The 14,379-nt window shown below is 37.9% G+C and overlaps 1 protein-coding gene across 1 annotated transcript in view; it reads left to right on the top strand.

Moving 5' to 3' along the window:
• SLC15A2 (solute carrier family 15 member 2) overlaps positions 1 to 13,036 on the top strand; it is a 35,232-nt gene extending 22,196 nt beyond the window's left edge. Inside the window, exons 17-22 of the mRNA NM_001097514.1 lie at positions 87 to 133; positions 1,681 to 1,791; positions 2,441 to 2,537; positions 11,617 to 11,763; positions 12,351 to 12,455; positions 12,855 to 13,036. Of these exons, the coding sequence (NP_001090983.1) occupies positions 87 to 133; positions 1,681 to 1,791; positions 2,441 to 2,537; positions 11,617 to 11,763; positions 12,351 to 12,455; positions 12,855 to 13,031 (684 nt within the window). The 3' untranslated portion in view covers positions 13,032 to 13,036. The remainder of the gene's footprint in view (positions 1 to 86; positions 134 to 1,680; positions 1,792 to 2,440; positions 2,538 to 11,616; positions 11,764 to 12,350; positions 12,456 to 12,854) is intronic.
• Positions 13,037 to 14,379: the final 1,343 nt, after the last annotated feature.

The raw sequence follows: 14,379 nt of genomic DNA, 5'->3' as shown, positions 1-14,379 counted from the left end.
GATGTGGATATGCCTGATGATCACATTTTCTGATGGTCAGTTCCCTCTTGTCAATTGCAACTGATTTTTACTTCCTTCTATGGTAGGTGAAGGATGCAGAATCCAGAGCAACCAACGGGATGACAGCCATGAGGTTTGGATGTCAAGGAAGCCCAGGCCACTCTGTTCTCTTGAATCTTGGGTCTCTTCTGATCTGTGGGGTTTCACATGAAGAGGCCACACATTCTACTTGTCTCGTACAGGGATTCTCTCTCCCAGAATGTTAGGGGCATTGGTGTCAGAAGGCACTTCCGAGGACAGTGAGAGGCAGATAGGCTTGTTTTCTCATGATGACCCTGTAGCTGTGTACATCCCCTGTCCTCTAACACCTAAATCCCTTCTTGCTAAATTTTATCCACTTATCTTGCTCTCAGGAAAATAATTGAGTACTTTCCTCTGTGTAATCACCAGAGAGTAATTTAGAAGTGAGAAAATAATTATCCCTTCACTATTGGTAGTTGAAATCTTTAATAGTTACTGTGGTTTTTAAGGTAAAATTTTAAAGTAAAATTTAAAATAAAGCTCTATTTGGTACAAAGCCCATCATGGTATAGTAAAGGTAATACATTTGGAGTCAAAAGGCTTGGTTTTGAATCTAGATGAGACAAAATCTTGTTAGACAGCCTGGAACAGTTACAGAGATGGAGCCCTGAAGAGGTCACCTGCTCTCTATGGCCAGAATCTGACCTGAAATAGATACATAGGCCTGTGGCTATCAAGATTAGATGGTTTCTGTTGAGAATCGCATTTTAGAGAACTTTTAATGAAAACTTGGAATTTCACTGAAGGGTGGAGCAGTCATAATAATTTGCTTTTGGAAATGACTCAGAAAATGAAAACAGATCAGAAAAAGTAAGACAGCAGTGAGAATAGGACTTTCTGGGTCAGAGAGCAGTGGGAACCTACAGAATGGATGAAAGGGTGAAATTTCTAGGTTAGTGCAGGTTGATCAAAAGTCCAGGAGTCAACATCAAGGAGTCTAGAGGGAACTTGCCTTTTCATTCCATGGGCTGGAGAACAAGGCAAATGATACCAAAAGCCCATACTGAGAGAACAGTTTAGGGGCTCAGTTTCAGCAGACTGAAAAGATGGTTCCGGAAGAGTCCAGGGTCATCCGCAGACTCAAATCTGTGATAACCTACTAAAGAATGAGAGTCTGGGTTTTGTAAAAGTCAAATCAGACCTCATTTATAAGAAGATAAAGTATCAGTTTTATGTAAATACCAGTGTATACTGATATATACATAATTATTTCTCTCAGTGGAGTCTCAATTGATGAATTCCGCCATTATAAGAGGGAAAGAAATTGGGTGTACCTCAGATGGGCTAGTGAGGAAACTCAGATTGCCTCAGGTAATCATGATAGTGTCCATCTCGGCTAGAGATCAGGTAAGAGTGTGCCAGATAAAAAGCTAATAGCCCATGAAGGAGAAAGTTAGGGACAGCTGGGACTACTGATTATTTCTTACAAGCGAGTTCACTTATTCATCTAGTTAACAACAGACATGTTCTATATGCCAGCCACTATTCTAGGCCCTGGGGATATAGTGGTAAACAAAGCAAAAAAGGCACCTACTCTTTTTATCAGATGTCCCAGTTTGTGAGAGTTTGTCTGATCTATAACAATGTCTCTATCCTTAGGTTTGTTAACACTTTGCATGAAGAGGTCAACATCTCCCTGGGTACGGATACCTCCTTCAGTGTTGGTAAAGACTATGGTGTGTCTGCTTACAGAACTGTGCAAAGAGGAGAGTAAGAGCATTGTCCTTGCTTGTGGACATTTTACTTTTGTCAACAACTGTTCTTTAAATGCTTTCTTTGCATATAGGTCGGAGGATCCATTATATCTTGGCTAATTTTGAATGTACACAGACTACTGCTCTTTTTCAACCCTTGCCTTCTTCCCTCAGTCTCACCTTTTTCTGCACAGATAGGTTTGAGATTATAATCGCTAAAAAGGCCCTGCTGTGTAGTTAACAAGGCCATCTCTGGGAGGTTTGCCAAGTTTATTCTTGGCTCCCACTCCTGCCCTTTGATAACTCCTATTGACACCTCATTACTTCAGGAATTCGGGTTCACAGTTTATTGCTGTTCCACTAATTCGTTAAGACATAGAAGCGTTCATAAGAGAAGACTTAAAGTGTTAAGTTCACAAAAGGCAGTTTGTGCCATCTTCATTCAGATTTAAGTTAAAAACCTAACAGGAAATGAAACGCTCATACTGAGGTAGAAAAAACCTGGCATGAAAGTAATTCACTCTGAGAGTCCTCTCTTCAAAGAGAAATGGTGATTTTGCTGCATGATTCACCCTCCTAGAGAGATGAAATCGCTCTTTCCCTGGAGATGGGAGTGCTTTTCTAAGCTATAATGTTTATTCTAACCTAAATCCATCCTGTTCCAGATATCCTGTGGTGCACTGTAGAACAAAAGATGAGAACTTTTCACTGAATTTGGGTCTACTAGACTTTGGTGCGGCTTATCTGTTTGTTATTACTAATGTAAGTAGTTTATGGCCACCCTCACTCTCTCCTTCCATATATCTGTATATTTATATCTATATAACTCTATCTATATCTATATATAAGCTACATCTTTCTGTATCTATCTTAGGATCCAAAGACTCTGTGGAAAGACAGGATCATGTAATTATTTCTAGTGTAAGGTGATAGGTTATATAGTGACTTTAGAAAACCTATTAAAATCTCCATAGGGGAGGTTAAAAGAGACAACATTGGCAACAGGCAGAGGGTCTTAGGGAATGGTAGACATGATTTATCTTGAGCCACTGGTATGAAGTGACATAGCCTGCTCCAGTCTCATTATGGCCCCAGGATAACAAAAATTATTTATATCTTCTTAACTGACTCTACATGTGAGTCTTGTAGCTCCCTTGAAATCAATCTGGTAGCATGTTACAGTCTGAAATACCAAGACTGGTAGCAAATGTAAATCTCTACACAAAGTTTGGGGGATCGGTTAACTCTGTGCCACCAAAAGCAGTTCTCTCAGTCATGAGGGTGGGATACTTATGAATTTTTATTTTGATGTCAATCTTTATTCTAATTTTATTTCATTACTTTTCACCTTGTATTAAATAGAGAAAAGAAGACAGGAAAAAAGAAAAGATGAGAAATTTCTAGAAGGGTGATGAGAATAATCTGTAAAGTTTTATTTATTTTAATTTAATCAACCTGATATCTTCGGTATGCCATTTTTATTACAGTTTTATTGAGATATAATTCATATACCATGCAATTCATCCATTTAAAGTGTACAATTGTTTTAAATGTATTAATATATTTAATATATATTCACTGTATCAATATATTGAATATATATAAATATATTCAATACATATAGAATATATTTTCAGTAATATATATTCAGTGGTTTTTGATAAATTCACAGAGTTGTGTAATTTTTAGAACATTTTCATCACTCTGAAAGAAGCCCATGCTCATTAGCAGTCACTCCCCATTCACTTCTAAGCCCCTAGACAACCACTTCTCTACTTTATGTCTCTATAAAATTTGCCTATTCTGGACATTTAATGTAAAAGGAATGATATATGTCCTTTTCTGTCTGGATTCTTTCATTTAACATATTTTCCAAGGTTCATTCATACTATAGCATATATCAGTATTCACTTCTTTTTATTGCCAAATAATGTTCCATTGTGTGGGTATAACACATTTTATTTATGTATTCACCAGTTGGTGGATATTTGATTGTTTTCACCTTCCAGCTATCATAAGTAATGGTGTTATGAACATTCTTGTACAAGTTTTTGTGTGGACATATATTTTCACTTCTCTTGGGTGTGTACCTAATAGTGAAATTGTTGGGTCACATGGTAACCCAACAATTGAGGAACTGCTAGGCTTTTTTTTTTTTTTTTTTTTTTTTTTTTGGCTTTTTGCTATTTCTTTGGGCCGCTCCCGCGGCATATGGAGGTTCCCAGGCTAGGGGTTGAATCGGAGCTGTAGCCACCGGCCTATGCCAGAGCCACAGCAACGCTGGATCCGAGCCTTGTCTGCAGCCTACACCACAGCTCACGGCAACGCCGGATCGTTAACCCACTGAGCAAGGGCAGGGACCGAACCCGCGACCTCATGGTTCCTAGTCGGATTCGTTAACCACTGCGCCACGACGGGAACTCCTGCTAGGCTTTTCCTAAGTGAATGTACCATTTAACTTTCCCACCAATAGAGGGCTGCAAGTTTTCCACATCTTTGCCAACATTTATTTTTGTCTATTTTTAATTATAGCCATTCTAGTAGGTGTGAAATGCTGTCTTGTGGTTTTGATTTCTATTTTCCTAATGACTAATGATACTGAGCATCTTTTTAATGTACTTGTTGGCCACTTATAATCTGCCTTTGGAGAAATGTCTTTTCAGATTCTTTGCCCAAGTTCTAACTGTGTTGCCTTTTAATTATCGAGTTGTAAGCATTCTTTATGTATTTTAAATATAAGTCCATTATCAGATATATGATTTGCAGATATTTTTCCTATTCATTAAGTTGTCTTTTTAACTTTCTTGGTGATGTCCAATGAAGTACAAACATTTTTAATTTTTTATGTTCAGTTTGTCAATTTTTTCTTTGGTTGCTTGTGCTTTTGGTGTTACAGCTGCGAATCCATTGACAAATCTAAGGTCATGAGGATTTATGCTCATATTTTCCTTTAAGAGTTTTCTAGTTTCTACCTCATTGATCTACAGTGTTGTGTTAGCACAGTGATTCAGTTTTATATATATATATACACACATATTTATATGTGTATATATGTATGTATATCCATCTATATGTATGTATGTATATATGTATATGTTTATATATGTATATATTCATCTCTCTCTATATATGTGTGTGTGTGTGTGTGTATTTATTTGCCTTTTAGGGCCGCACCTGCAGCATATGGAAGTTCCTAGGCTAGGGGTTGAATCAGAGCTATAGCTGCTGCCCTATGCCACAGTCCCAGCAACGCAGGATCTGAGCCATATCTGCAACCTACACCACAGCTCATGGCAACACCAGATCCTTAACCCTGACCAAGGCCAGGGATCGAACCCACATACTCATGGATCCTAGTTGGGTTCGTTACCACTGAGCCATGACAGGAATTCCCCATATGTATATTCTTATTCAGATTCTCTTCTGCTGTAAGTTATTGCAAAATATTGAGTATAGTTCCCTATGCTATACAGTAGGTCCTTTCTGTTTATATTTTTTATATACAGCAGTGTGTATAAGTTAATCCCAACTTCCTGATTTATCCCTAACCCTTCCTTTCCCCTTAGGTAACCATGAGTTTGTTTTCTATGTCTGTGGTCTATTTCTGTTTTGTAAATAAGTTCATTTGTTTATTTTTTTTAAGATTCCACATATAAGCGGTATCATATGATATTTATCTTTGTCTGGCTTACGTCACTTAGTATGATAATCTCTAGGTCGATCTATGCTGCTGCAGATAGTGTTATTTCATTCTTTTATGGCTGAGTAATCCATTGTATATATGGTCTTGACATTCCTGTCAAAAATCAATTGACCAGGGAGTTCCTGTCGTGGCTCAGTGGGTAACGAATCCGACTAGGAACCATGAGGTTGTGGGTTCGATCCCTGGCCTTGCTCAGTGGGTTAAGGATCCAGTGTTGCCGTGACCTGTGGTATAGGTTGCAGACATGGCTCGGATCCCGCATTGTTGTGGCTCTGGCGTAGGCCAGCAGCTACAGTGCCGATTCAACCCCTAGCCTCGGAACCTCCATATGCCACGGAAGCGGCCCAAGAAATGGCAAAAAGACAGAAAAAATAAAAAAAATAATAAATAAAAAAATCAATTGACCAGAAATATAAGGGCTTATTTCCAGATTCTCAATTCTATTCCATTTATCTATATGTTTATCCTTGTGCCAGGTTAATAATCTTTTGCTTACTGTTACTTTGTAGTAAATTTCAAAATCAGGAAGTATGAGTCCTTCAACTTTCTTCTTCCCTTTCAAGATTGGTTTTTCTCTCATGGGTCCATGTATTTTCATATGAATTTTAGGATCATCATAGGATCAGAATCCAGCTGGGATTTTTGATTGGGATTTCACTGAATCTCTAGGTGATTTTGAGGAGTTCTGCTGTCTTAACAATGTTAAGTCTCCTGATCAGTGAAAATGAGATGTCTTTCCATTTATTTAGATCTTTAAGACCTAATTTTTTTTTCAACAATGTTTTGTAGATCTAGAGTACAGGTCTTAAATTTATTTAAATTTATTCCTAAATATTTTATGCTTTATTTTTCTGTTGCTAATGGAATTGTTTCCCCAGTTTCATTCTTAGATTGTTCATTGTAATATATAAAAATACCATTGATATTGATCTTGTATCCTGCAACCTTACTGAACTCATTTGTTAGTTTTAATAGTATTTTAATTGGTCTCTTAACAACTTTTTCCATACAAAATTATGTCATCTGCATAAAGAAGCTTTACTTCTTCCTTTTAAGTATGGATGACTTTTATTTCTTTTTCTTGAATAATTTCCCTTGCTTGAATCTCCACTACAATATGGAATGGAAGTGGTGAGAGAAGAAATACTCTTAGGGGGAAAGTATTCAGTCTTTTATCACTAAGCATGTTAGCTGTGGGTTTTTCATAGGTGCCATTTATCAGGTATCAGATTAGGTTCCCTTCTATGCCTAGTTTGTTGAGGTTTTTGTTTGTTTGTTGTTTTACCATGAAGGGGGTATTGAATTTTGTCAAATGCTTTTTCTGTGTCTTTTGAGTTAATCATGGAGTTTTCTACTGATGTGGTATATTACATTAATTGATTTTCAGATATTAAACCAACTGAGATGTATTAGTTTTCTAGGTCTGCTATAGCAAAGTACCACAAATTGAGTGGCTTAAACAACAGATATTTATTGTCTTTCAGTCATGAAAGGTAGAAGCCCAAAATCAAGATATTTGTAGAGTTGATTCCTTCTGAGAGTTGTGAGGAAGAATATTTTATTTAGCTTCCTTTAGCTTCTAGTGGTTTTCTGGTAATAGCTGGTGTTGCTTGATGTGTAGAAGAATCACCCCAATCTTTGCCTTCATCTTCTCATGGAGTTCTCCCTGTATGCTTGTCTATGTCCAAATGTCTCTTATGAGAACAGCAGTCATATTGAATAGGACGCCCCAATGACCTCATTTTTTTTTTTTTCCTTTTTTTTTTGCCATTTCTTGGGCCGCTCCCGCGGCATATGGAGGTTCCCAGGCTAGGGGTCAAATCGGAGCTGTAGCCGCCGGCCTACGCCAGAGCCACAGCCACGCAGGATCCGAGCCTTGTCTGCAACCTACACCACAGCTCACGGCAACGCCAGATCCTTAACCCACTGAGCAAGGGCAGGGACCGAACCCGCAACCCCATGGCTCCTAGTCGGATTCGCCAACCACTGCGCCACGACGGGAACTCCCCAATGACCTCATTTTAGCTTGACTAATTATATCTGCAACAATCCTATTTCCAAATAAGGTCACATTCTCAGGTACTGGGGATTAGGCTTCAATATATGAGTTTTAGGGGGACACAACTCAACCCATAACACTTATATTCCTGATATTCCATTTTTTACTTTGTTCCATCTCTCATACACTGCTCAAGATAGCCAGGATCTTCTTTCTGAATGCCATGATTTAATAAGCATCTAGTGTAAGATCATAAAGTAGAAGCCTAGGAGCCCAGTTCTTCATATAATCCTGTTTCATTTGGTCTCACAGTCTTGACAAAAATAATAATAATTATTATTAATTGACAATATTTAAAATTCAAGTGATTTCACCTAAGAAGATGGATTCCTAACCTTTTTTTAAATTTTATTTCGCCAATACATTATTTTTTTCCTACTGTACAGCATGGTGACCCAGTTATACATACATGCATACATTCTTTTTTCTCACATTATCATGCTCTATCATAAGTGACTAGACATAGTTCCCAGTGCTACACAGCAGGATTGCGTTGCTAATCCATTTCAAAGGCAATAGTCTGCATCTATTAACTGCAAGCTCCTAATCCATCCCACTCCCTCCCCCTCTCCCTTGACAACCACAAAGTCTATTTTCCAAGTCCATGATTTTCTTTTCTGTGGAAAAGTTCATTTGTGCAGTATATTAGATTCTAGATATAAGTGATATCTTATGGTGTTTGTCTTTCTCTTTCTGACTTACTTCACTCAGGATGAGAGTCTCTAGGTCCATCCATATTGCTGCAAATGGCATTATTTTGTTCCTTTTTATGGCTGAGTAGTATTCCATTGTGTATATATACCACTTCTTCTTAATCCAATCATCTGTTAATGGACATTTGGGTTGTTTCCCTGTCTTGGCTATTGTGAATAGTGCTGCAATGAACATGTAAGTGCATGTGTCTTTTTCAAAGAAAGTTTTGTCCAGATATATGCCTAAGAGTGGGATTGCTGGGTCATATGGTAGTTCCATGTATAGTTTTCTAAGGTACCTCCATACTGTTTTCCATAGTGGTTGTACCAATTTACATTCCCACCAACAGTGCAGGAGGGCTCCCTTTTCTCCACACCCCCTCCAGCATTTGTTATTTGTGGACTTATTAATGATGGCCATTCTGACTGGTGTGAGGTGGTACCTCATAGTAGTTTTGATTTGCATTTCTCTAATAATCAGGGATGTTGAGCATTTTTTCATGTGCTTGTTGGCCATCTGCATATATTCCTTGCAGAAATGTCTATTCAGCTCTTTTGCCCATTTTTCCATTGGATTGTTGGTTGTTTTGCTGTTGAGTTGCATAAATTGTTTGTATATTTTAGAGATTAAGCCCTTGTCAGTTGTGTCATTTGAAACTATTTTCTGCCATTCTGTAAGTTGTCTTTTTGTTTTCATTTTGGTTCCCTTTGCTGTGCAAAAGCTGGTCAGTTTGATTAGGTCCCATTGGTTTATTTTTGCTTTTATTTCTGACCTGAGGAAATATTTGTAAGGTTGATGTCAGAGAATGTTTTGCCTATGTTCTCTTCCAGGAGTTTCATGGTGTTTTGTCTTATATTTAAGTCTTTAAGCCATTTTGAGTTTATTTTCATGCATGGTGTGAGGGTGTGTTCTAATTTCATTGATTTGCATGTAGCTGTCCAGGTTTCCCAGCAACATTTGTTGAAAAGACTGTCTTTTTCCCATTTTATGTTCTTACCTTCTTTGTCAAAAATTAATTTACGATAGGTGTCTGGGTTTATTTCTGGGTTCTCTATTCTGTTCCAATGGTCTGTGTGTCTGTTTTGGTACCAGTACCACACTATCTTGATGACTGTGGCTTTGGAATATTGCCTGAAGTCTGGGAGAGTTATGCTTCCTGCTTTGTTTTTGTTCCTCAGAATTGCTTTGGTAGTTCTGGGTCTTTTGTGGTTCCATATAAAATTTTGGATTGTTTGTTCTAGTTCTGTGAAAAATGTTATGAGTAATTTGATAGGGATTGCATTGAGTCTGTAGCTTGCTTTGGGTAGTATGGCCATTTTTACAATATTAATTTTTCTAACCCAGGAGTATGGAATATCTTTCCATTTCTTTATATCTTCTTTAATTTCTTTAATTAATGTTTTATAGTTCTCAGCATATAAGTCTTTTACCTCCTTGGTCAGGTGTATTCCCAGGATTCCTGACATTTCTTAAAAACAAAATCAGAAGATTGTGTAACAGGTATTAATTACCGTGTCACTTGGCTGGTACTATAGTGGCTGTATAGTGGCTCTACCCTTTAGATGGGACTGTGATGTCCAGTTCATCATAGTCCCTATCATTCCCATTCATTCTGCTTTGTTTATACCTCATTACCTGACGCTGGGTATTTGAGAATGTGACCTTGATTTACAAGCTCAGGTCATTTTCTTCTTTTAGGCTGAGAAAAACCTAAATATATGCCCATGTGTTATTCATGATATCAATTAAAGCAATATTTGCCTTACTATATTTTGAACACAATGGCCATTTGACTCAGAGAATAAAGGGCATTTGGACATCAAAGAATTTTTGTTTCAAGGACTTTTGACCTTGATGTTTTAACTCTGCCATTTTTATCTCCTTTTTATCCAGACATTATACCTACTACCTAGTAACTTAGTTTTACTCCAGGAAAAATATGTAACTTCCAAAATTTCATTGGATTTATAATAAGACATATTAGTAGATATAATCTATATAAAATAAAACCAATGGTAACTAAAAACCTGTATATATAAAAGTAATTTTAGAAAAAATATTGTAGAATCATGTATATTTGGTAACATTATAACAAAAAAATTAACCCTGAAAAAATTTAGAATTTACAGAAAAATTGCATACTACAAAATTTGAATGTGTAAGATTTGAGTTCAAAAATAATGACCAGTAAATAAATTCAAAATAGCAGAAGCTATTAGATATGGATTTTAAAAATTAAGAAAATCTTCAATGTGATTGTTAAGAAAATAGACTTGTGGTTGCCAAGGAGGAGGGGGAGGGAGTGGGATAGATGGGGTGCTTGGGGTTGATAGATGCAGACTATTGCCTTTGGAATGGATTAGCAATGAGATCCTGCTGTGTAGCACTGAGAACTATGTCTGGTCACTTATGATGGAGCATGATAGTGTGTGAAAAAAGAATGTATGCATGTATGTGTAACTGGATCACCATGCTGTACAGTAGAAAATTGACAGAACACTGTAAACCAGCTATAATGGGAAAAAAACCATAAAGAGCACTACTTATGACAGTAGATCATTTTATAGACGATAGCTAACCTCTGTTTCAAATAAAACTGAATTACCTAACAGTTAAAAAAAGAAAATAATTCATTCTGATAAAGGTAATTTTAGTAAAATAAATATTTAAATTGACTACGTTACAAACAGTTTAATTGCACTTACATAGAAAACTAAACAGGGGGAGTTCCCGTCGTGGCACAGTGGTTAACGAATCCGACTAGGAACCATGAGGTTGCAGGTTCTGCCCCTGCCCTTGCTCAGTGGGTTAACAATCCGGCGTTGCCGTGAGCTGTGGTGTAGGTTGCAGACAAGGCTCGGATCCTGCGTTGCTGTGGCTCTGGCATAGGCCAGGGGCTACAGCTCTGATTCGACCCCTAGCCTGGGAACCTCCATATACCGCAGGAGCGGCCCAAAGAAATAGCAAAAAGATAAAAAAAAAAAAAAAAAAAAAAAACTAAACAGGGAATTAAACTTAAGTACATGCTTTCTGAAAATTCATTGTATTTGTATAATTCTTGTGCCATTTTTCATTTAAACTGTTGGCCAGGATCAGAATACCTAATAGGTCCAAATAGTAGAAATCCAAACTACAAAATAAAAATAATCTGCCATTTAAGGACTCAAAAATAATTGTATCTGGCTGACTGAAGTCAGGCAAGGGAATGCAGTGTTAGCAAAAGGAATTTTTAAAAAATCGTAATTGTGTAGAAATTGTTCAATCTCTTGATGATAGCAAAAGGATGAAAATACAAAGAAGGGATGGATGTAAGATCATAAAATGCTGCAGGCTGGATTATTTACTTCAGATTGCTGACAAGTCCATTTCTTCTTTCCCTCCCTAAGAGCACCGGTCAGGGTCCTCGGGTCCAGAAGATTGAATACACCCCAGCTAACAAAATGTCCATCGCTTGGCAGCTACCACAATATGCCCTTGTTACAGCCGGAGAGGTCATGTTCTCTGTCACAGGACTTGAGTTTTCTTATTCTCAGGTAGGTTTTGGCAAGTGGAGGTTGAGCTATTGCTCAGAGGATGCAGTTTTAATCCTGGCATTGCCTTAGTTAGGTTTGTGAACCTGGCCACAACCTCCATATTTTTTTGGCTTTAGATTCCTTTTGATCCTGAACAGAGTGTCACCTTGACTCCCAGGATCATGGCAGGCTGAATCCCTATGCTTTTGGGGTCCAGGAAAGGATAATTAAACATTAAGAATAAAGGCTGTGGAGTCAAGCTGCCCATGTTCACATTTTGGCTGCACAACCTATTTTATAACCTTGAGTAAGTGAATTATCATTTCTCTAATGCTATTTTTCTTTAGGGATAAAATCAGAATTATTAATAGAACTTATGTCTTAGAGTTGTAATAAAGATTATATGAGATAATCAATTAAAATATTCACCTAATAGCTCCATCTTATTACTGTTAACATTGTTATCATCCCCTGAATCAAGGTGATAGCTGAACTTCAAGGGGGAAGTTCAAATCTGGACGTTTTTGTGGGAGAAGTTTCTGGAGAGATGCATGGAGCATGAGGGTAGTGTAGGAGTTCATTTACTCACAAATTTGTGTCCTCTCTAGGCTCCCTCTAGCATGAAATCTGTACTCCAGGCAGCCTGGTTGTTGACGGTTGCAGTTGGGAATATCATCGTTCTTATTGTGGCACAGTTCAGTGGCCTGGTACAGGTATGGACCTGAGGGAAGCAGGAGCTTGGATCTACCCAAGGATTTCCCTCCACTTCCTTTTCTCCCTCTTTCCCCTCCATCTCCCACATTCTCCACTCAGCCCTCTGATGTGAGATGGATTAGATACACACAGACTTTACCAGGAAAATGGGCATGTAAGTGGAAATAATGCCCACCAAGGGCCCATGTGAAGAGAGGCCAGCAAGCCCCATCTTCTCCTACCAAGCCTCTTCCTAAACTGGTGATCTGGAGTTCCCATTGTGGCTCAGTGGGTTTAGAACCCAACAGTGTCCTAAACTGGTGATCCTGGGTCAGCCTGCTCCCCAGTCCTCATCCTACTAAGATCCCTTTAGTTTCAAGTTCTCCGTATTCTTATCTTATATGTCTTTCTTCCTGCAGTGGGCCGAATTCATTTTGTTTTCCTGCCTCCTGCTGGTGGTCTGCCTGATCTTCTCCATCATGGGCTACTACTATATTCCTATAAAGCCAGAGGATATTCAGGGGTCAGCAGATAAGCAGATTCCCCAAATCCAGGGGAACATGATCAACCTGGAGACCAAGAAGACAAAGCTCTAATGACTGCATGGACTCCGCCCAGACTCTAGTTCCTGCCTCTGGTCTTGGCCATCACCCATCTTCGAGCATTTTTCACTCCAGCTTGGTTAGAAGAGAGAAGTAGCATCACCTCTGAGCTGATCTCCTCTCCTTTTCTCCCATGACAGAGGAAGTTCTAGGACTGGGTTTGTTCAGTACATTAAAGAAAGGCCCCTGAGACTCTATGTTTCTCATCTATCAGTGAACTCAGTAAATCCTGTATAGTGTTGCTAAAGCTGGCCTGTTTTCTGCAAATGGCCATGGAAAACACAAACGTATAATTGAGATTAGCCTCTGTGGTTCTCAAAAGTTATGTAGGAATGTCTATACCTGCCATTTAGAACTGATGATCCCACTTTTCGAAGTGGTGATACAGGGTCAAAATTGCAGAGTAACAGAGAAATGGCATTTCAGGTTTCTTCATTAGCAGTGTTAACTGCACAGTTTACAAGGACCTCAAGAATTGGTATGTCTGGTATGATCTTGTCCAAGGGCTGGTTTGTCAGCTATCCAGGTTTGATAAGAACTTAGTAAGTTTTTCAGTGCAGTTAGTAGGAGACAAAATGACATATTATTAACACACAGAAGATACATCCTTCTGATAATTACAGTATTTTATCTGCTAACTCAAACACCTCCTTCTCAGTACTTATAGATCTTTAGAAACCAATTTAAAGATAGTAGACATGGTTTGGGAACACAGAATAAGTAGAAATTGTGGAAGTCCTAATGAGCTTTTCTTCTACAGAATACATTTTTCTTAGGGACTAAGAAGAGACTGATGTTTCAACCCTAGATTATACCCTCCTGTGGACAACTATATAGACATTAATTATACTTTTCCAGCCCTGACTTTTCAGGGTTACTGGGCCAGCTTTTTCTTATTATTACATCCTCTTTCTTATTGTAACAAATACTTAATAGCAATAATATTTTTAGGAATATAACTTCCTTTTTTATTTGTACTCCCTTCAGCCACAAAGTAGTAGATTCATTTTGATAATTTTTCCTATTTTACTTTTCCATGATTTTTAAATGTCATTTCTTCATTTGGGTCTGAATTTTCTCATTTATTAAAAAAAAGTTATATTAATACTCTAGGTTTGAGCTTCTTAAATGGCCATGCTCAATGGAGTGGGGGCATGGTCCCATATCAGGATTCTGTCAAAATCTGGGAGTTGAGGGAAGAAGTGATAGAATGGTCTGGGGTTTGTTTCTGTGTTGGTGAAAAAAGTTGAGAAATATTACCTTGCACACAATGAATGAATCAGTGCACAGACACAGGAATGTCATGATCTATAGTGTATTGCTGGGGAGAAAAGTTCAGAAC

This window comes from Sus scrofa, chromosome 13, assembly GCF_054392235.1.
Source record: "Sus scrofa isolate SSC_HxYL_T2T_F1_AM1 chromosome 13, Sscrofa_HxYL_maternal_Yorkshire_Landrace_v2.0, whole genome shotgun sequence".
Classification (NCBI taxonomy): Eukaryota; Metazoa; Chordata; class Mammalia; order Artiodactyla; family Suidae; genus Sus; species Sus scrofa.
Note: the sequence above shows the minus strand (reverse complement) of the source record. Positions and strands in the feature narration are given on the sequence as shown.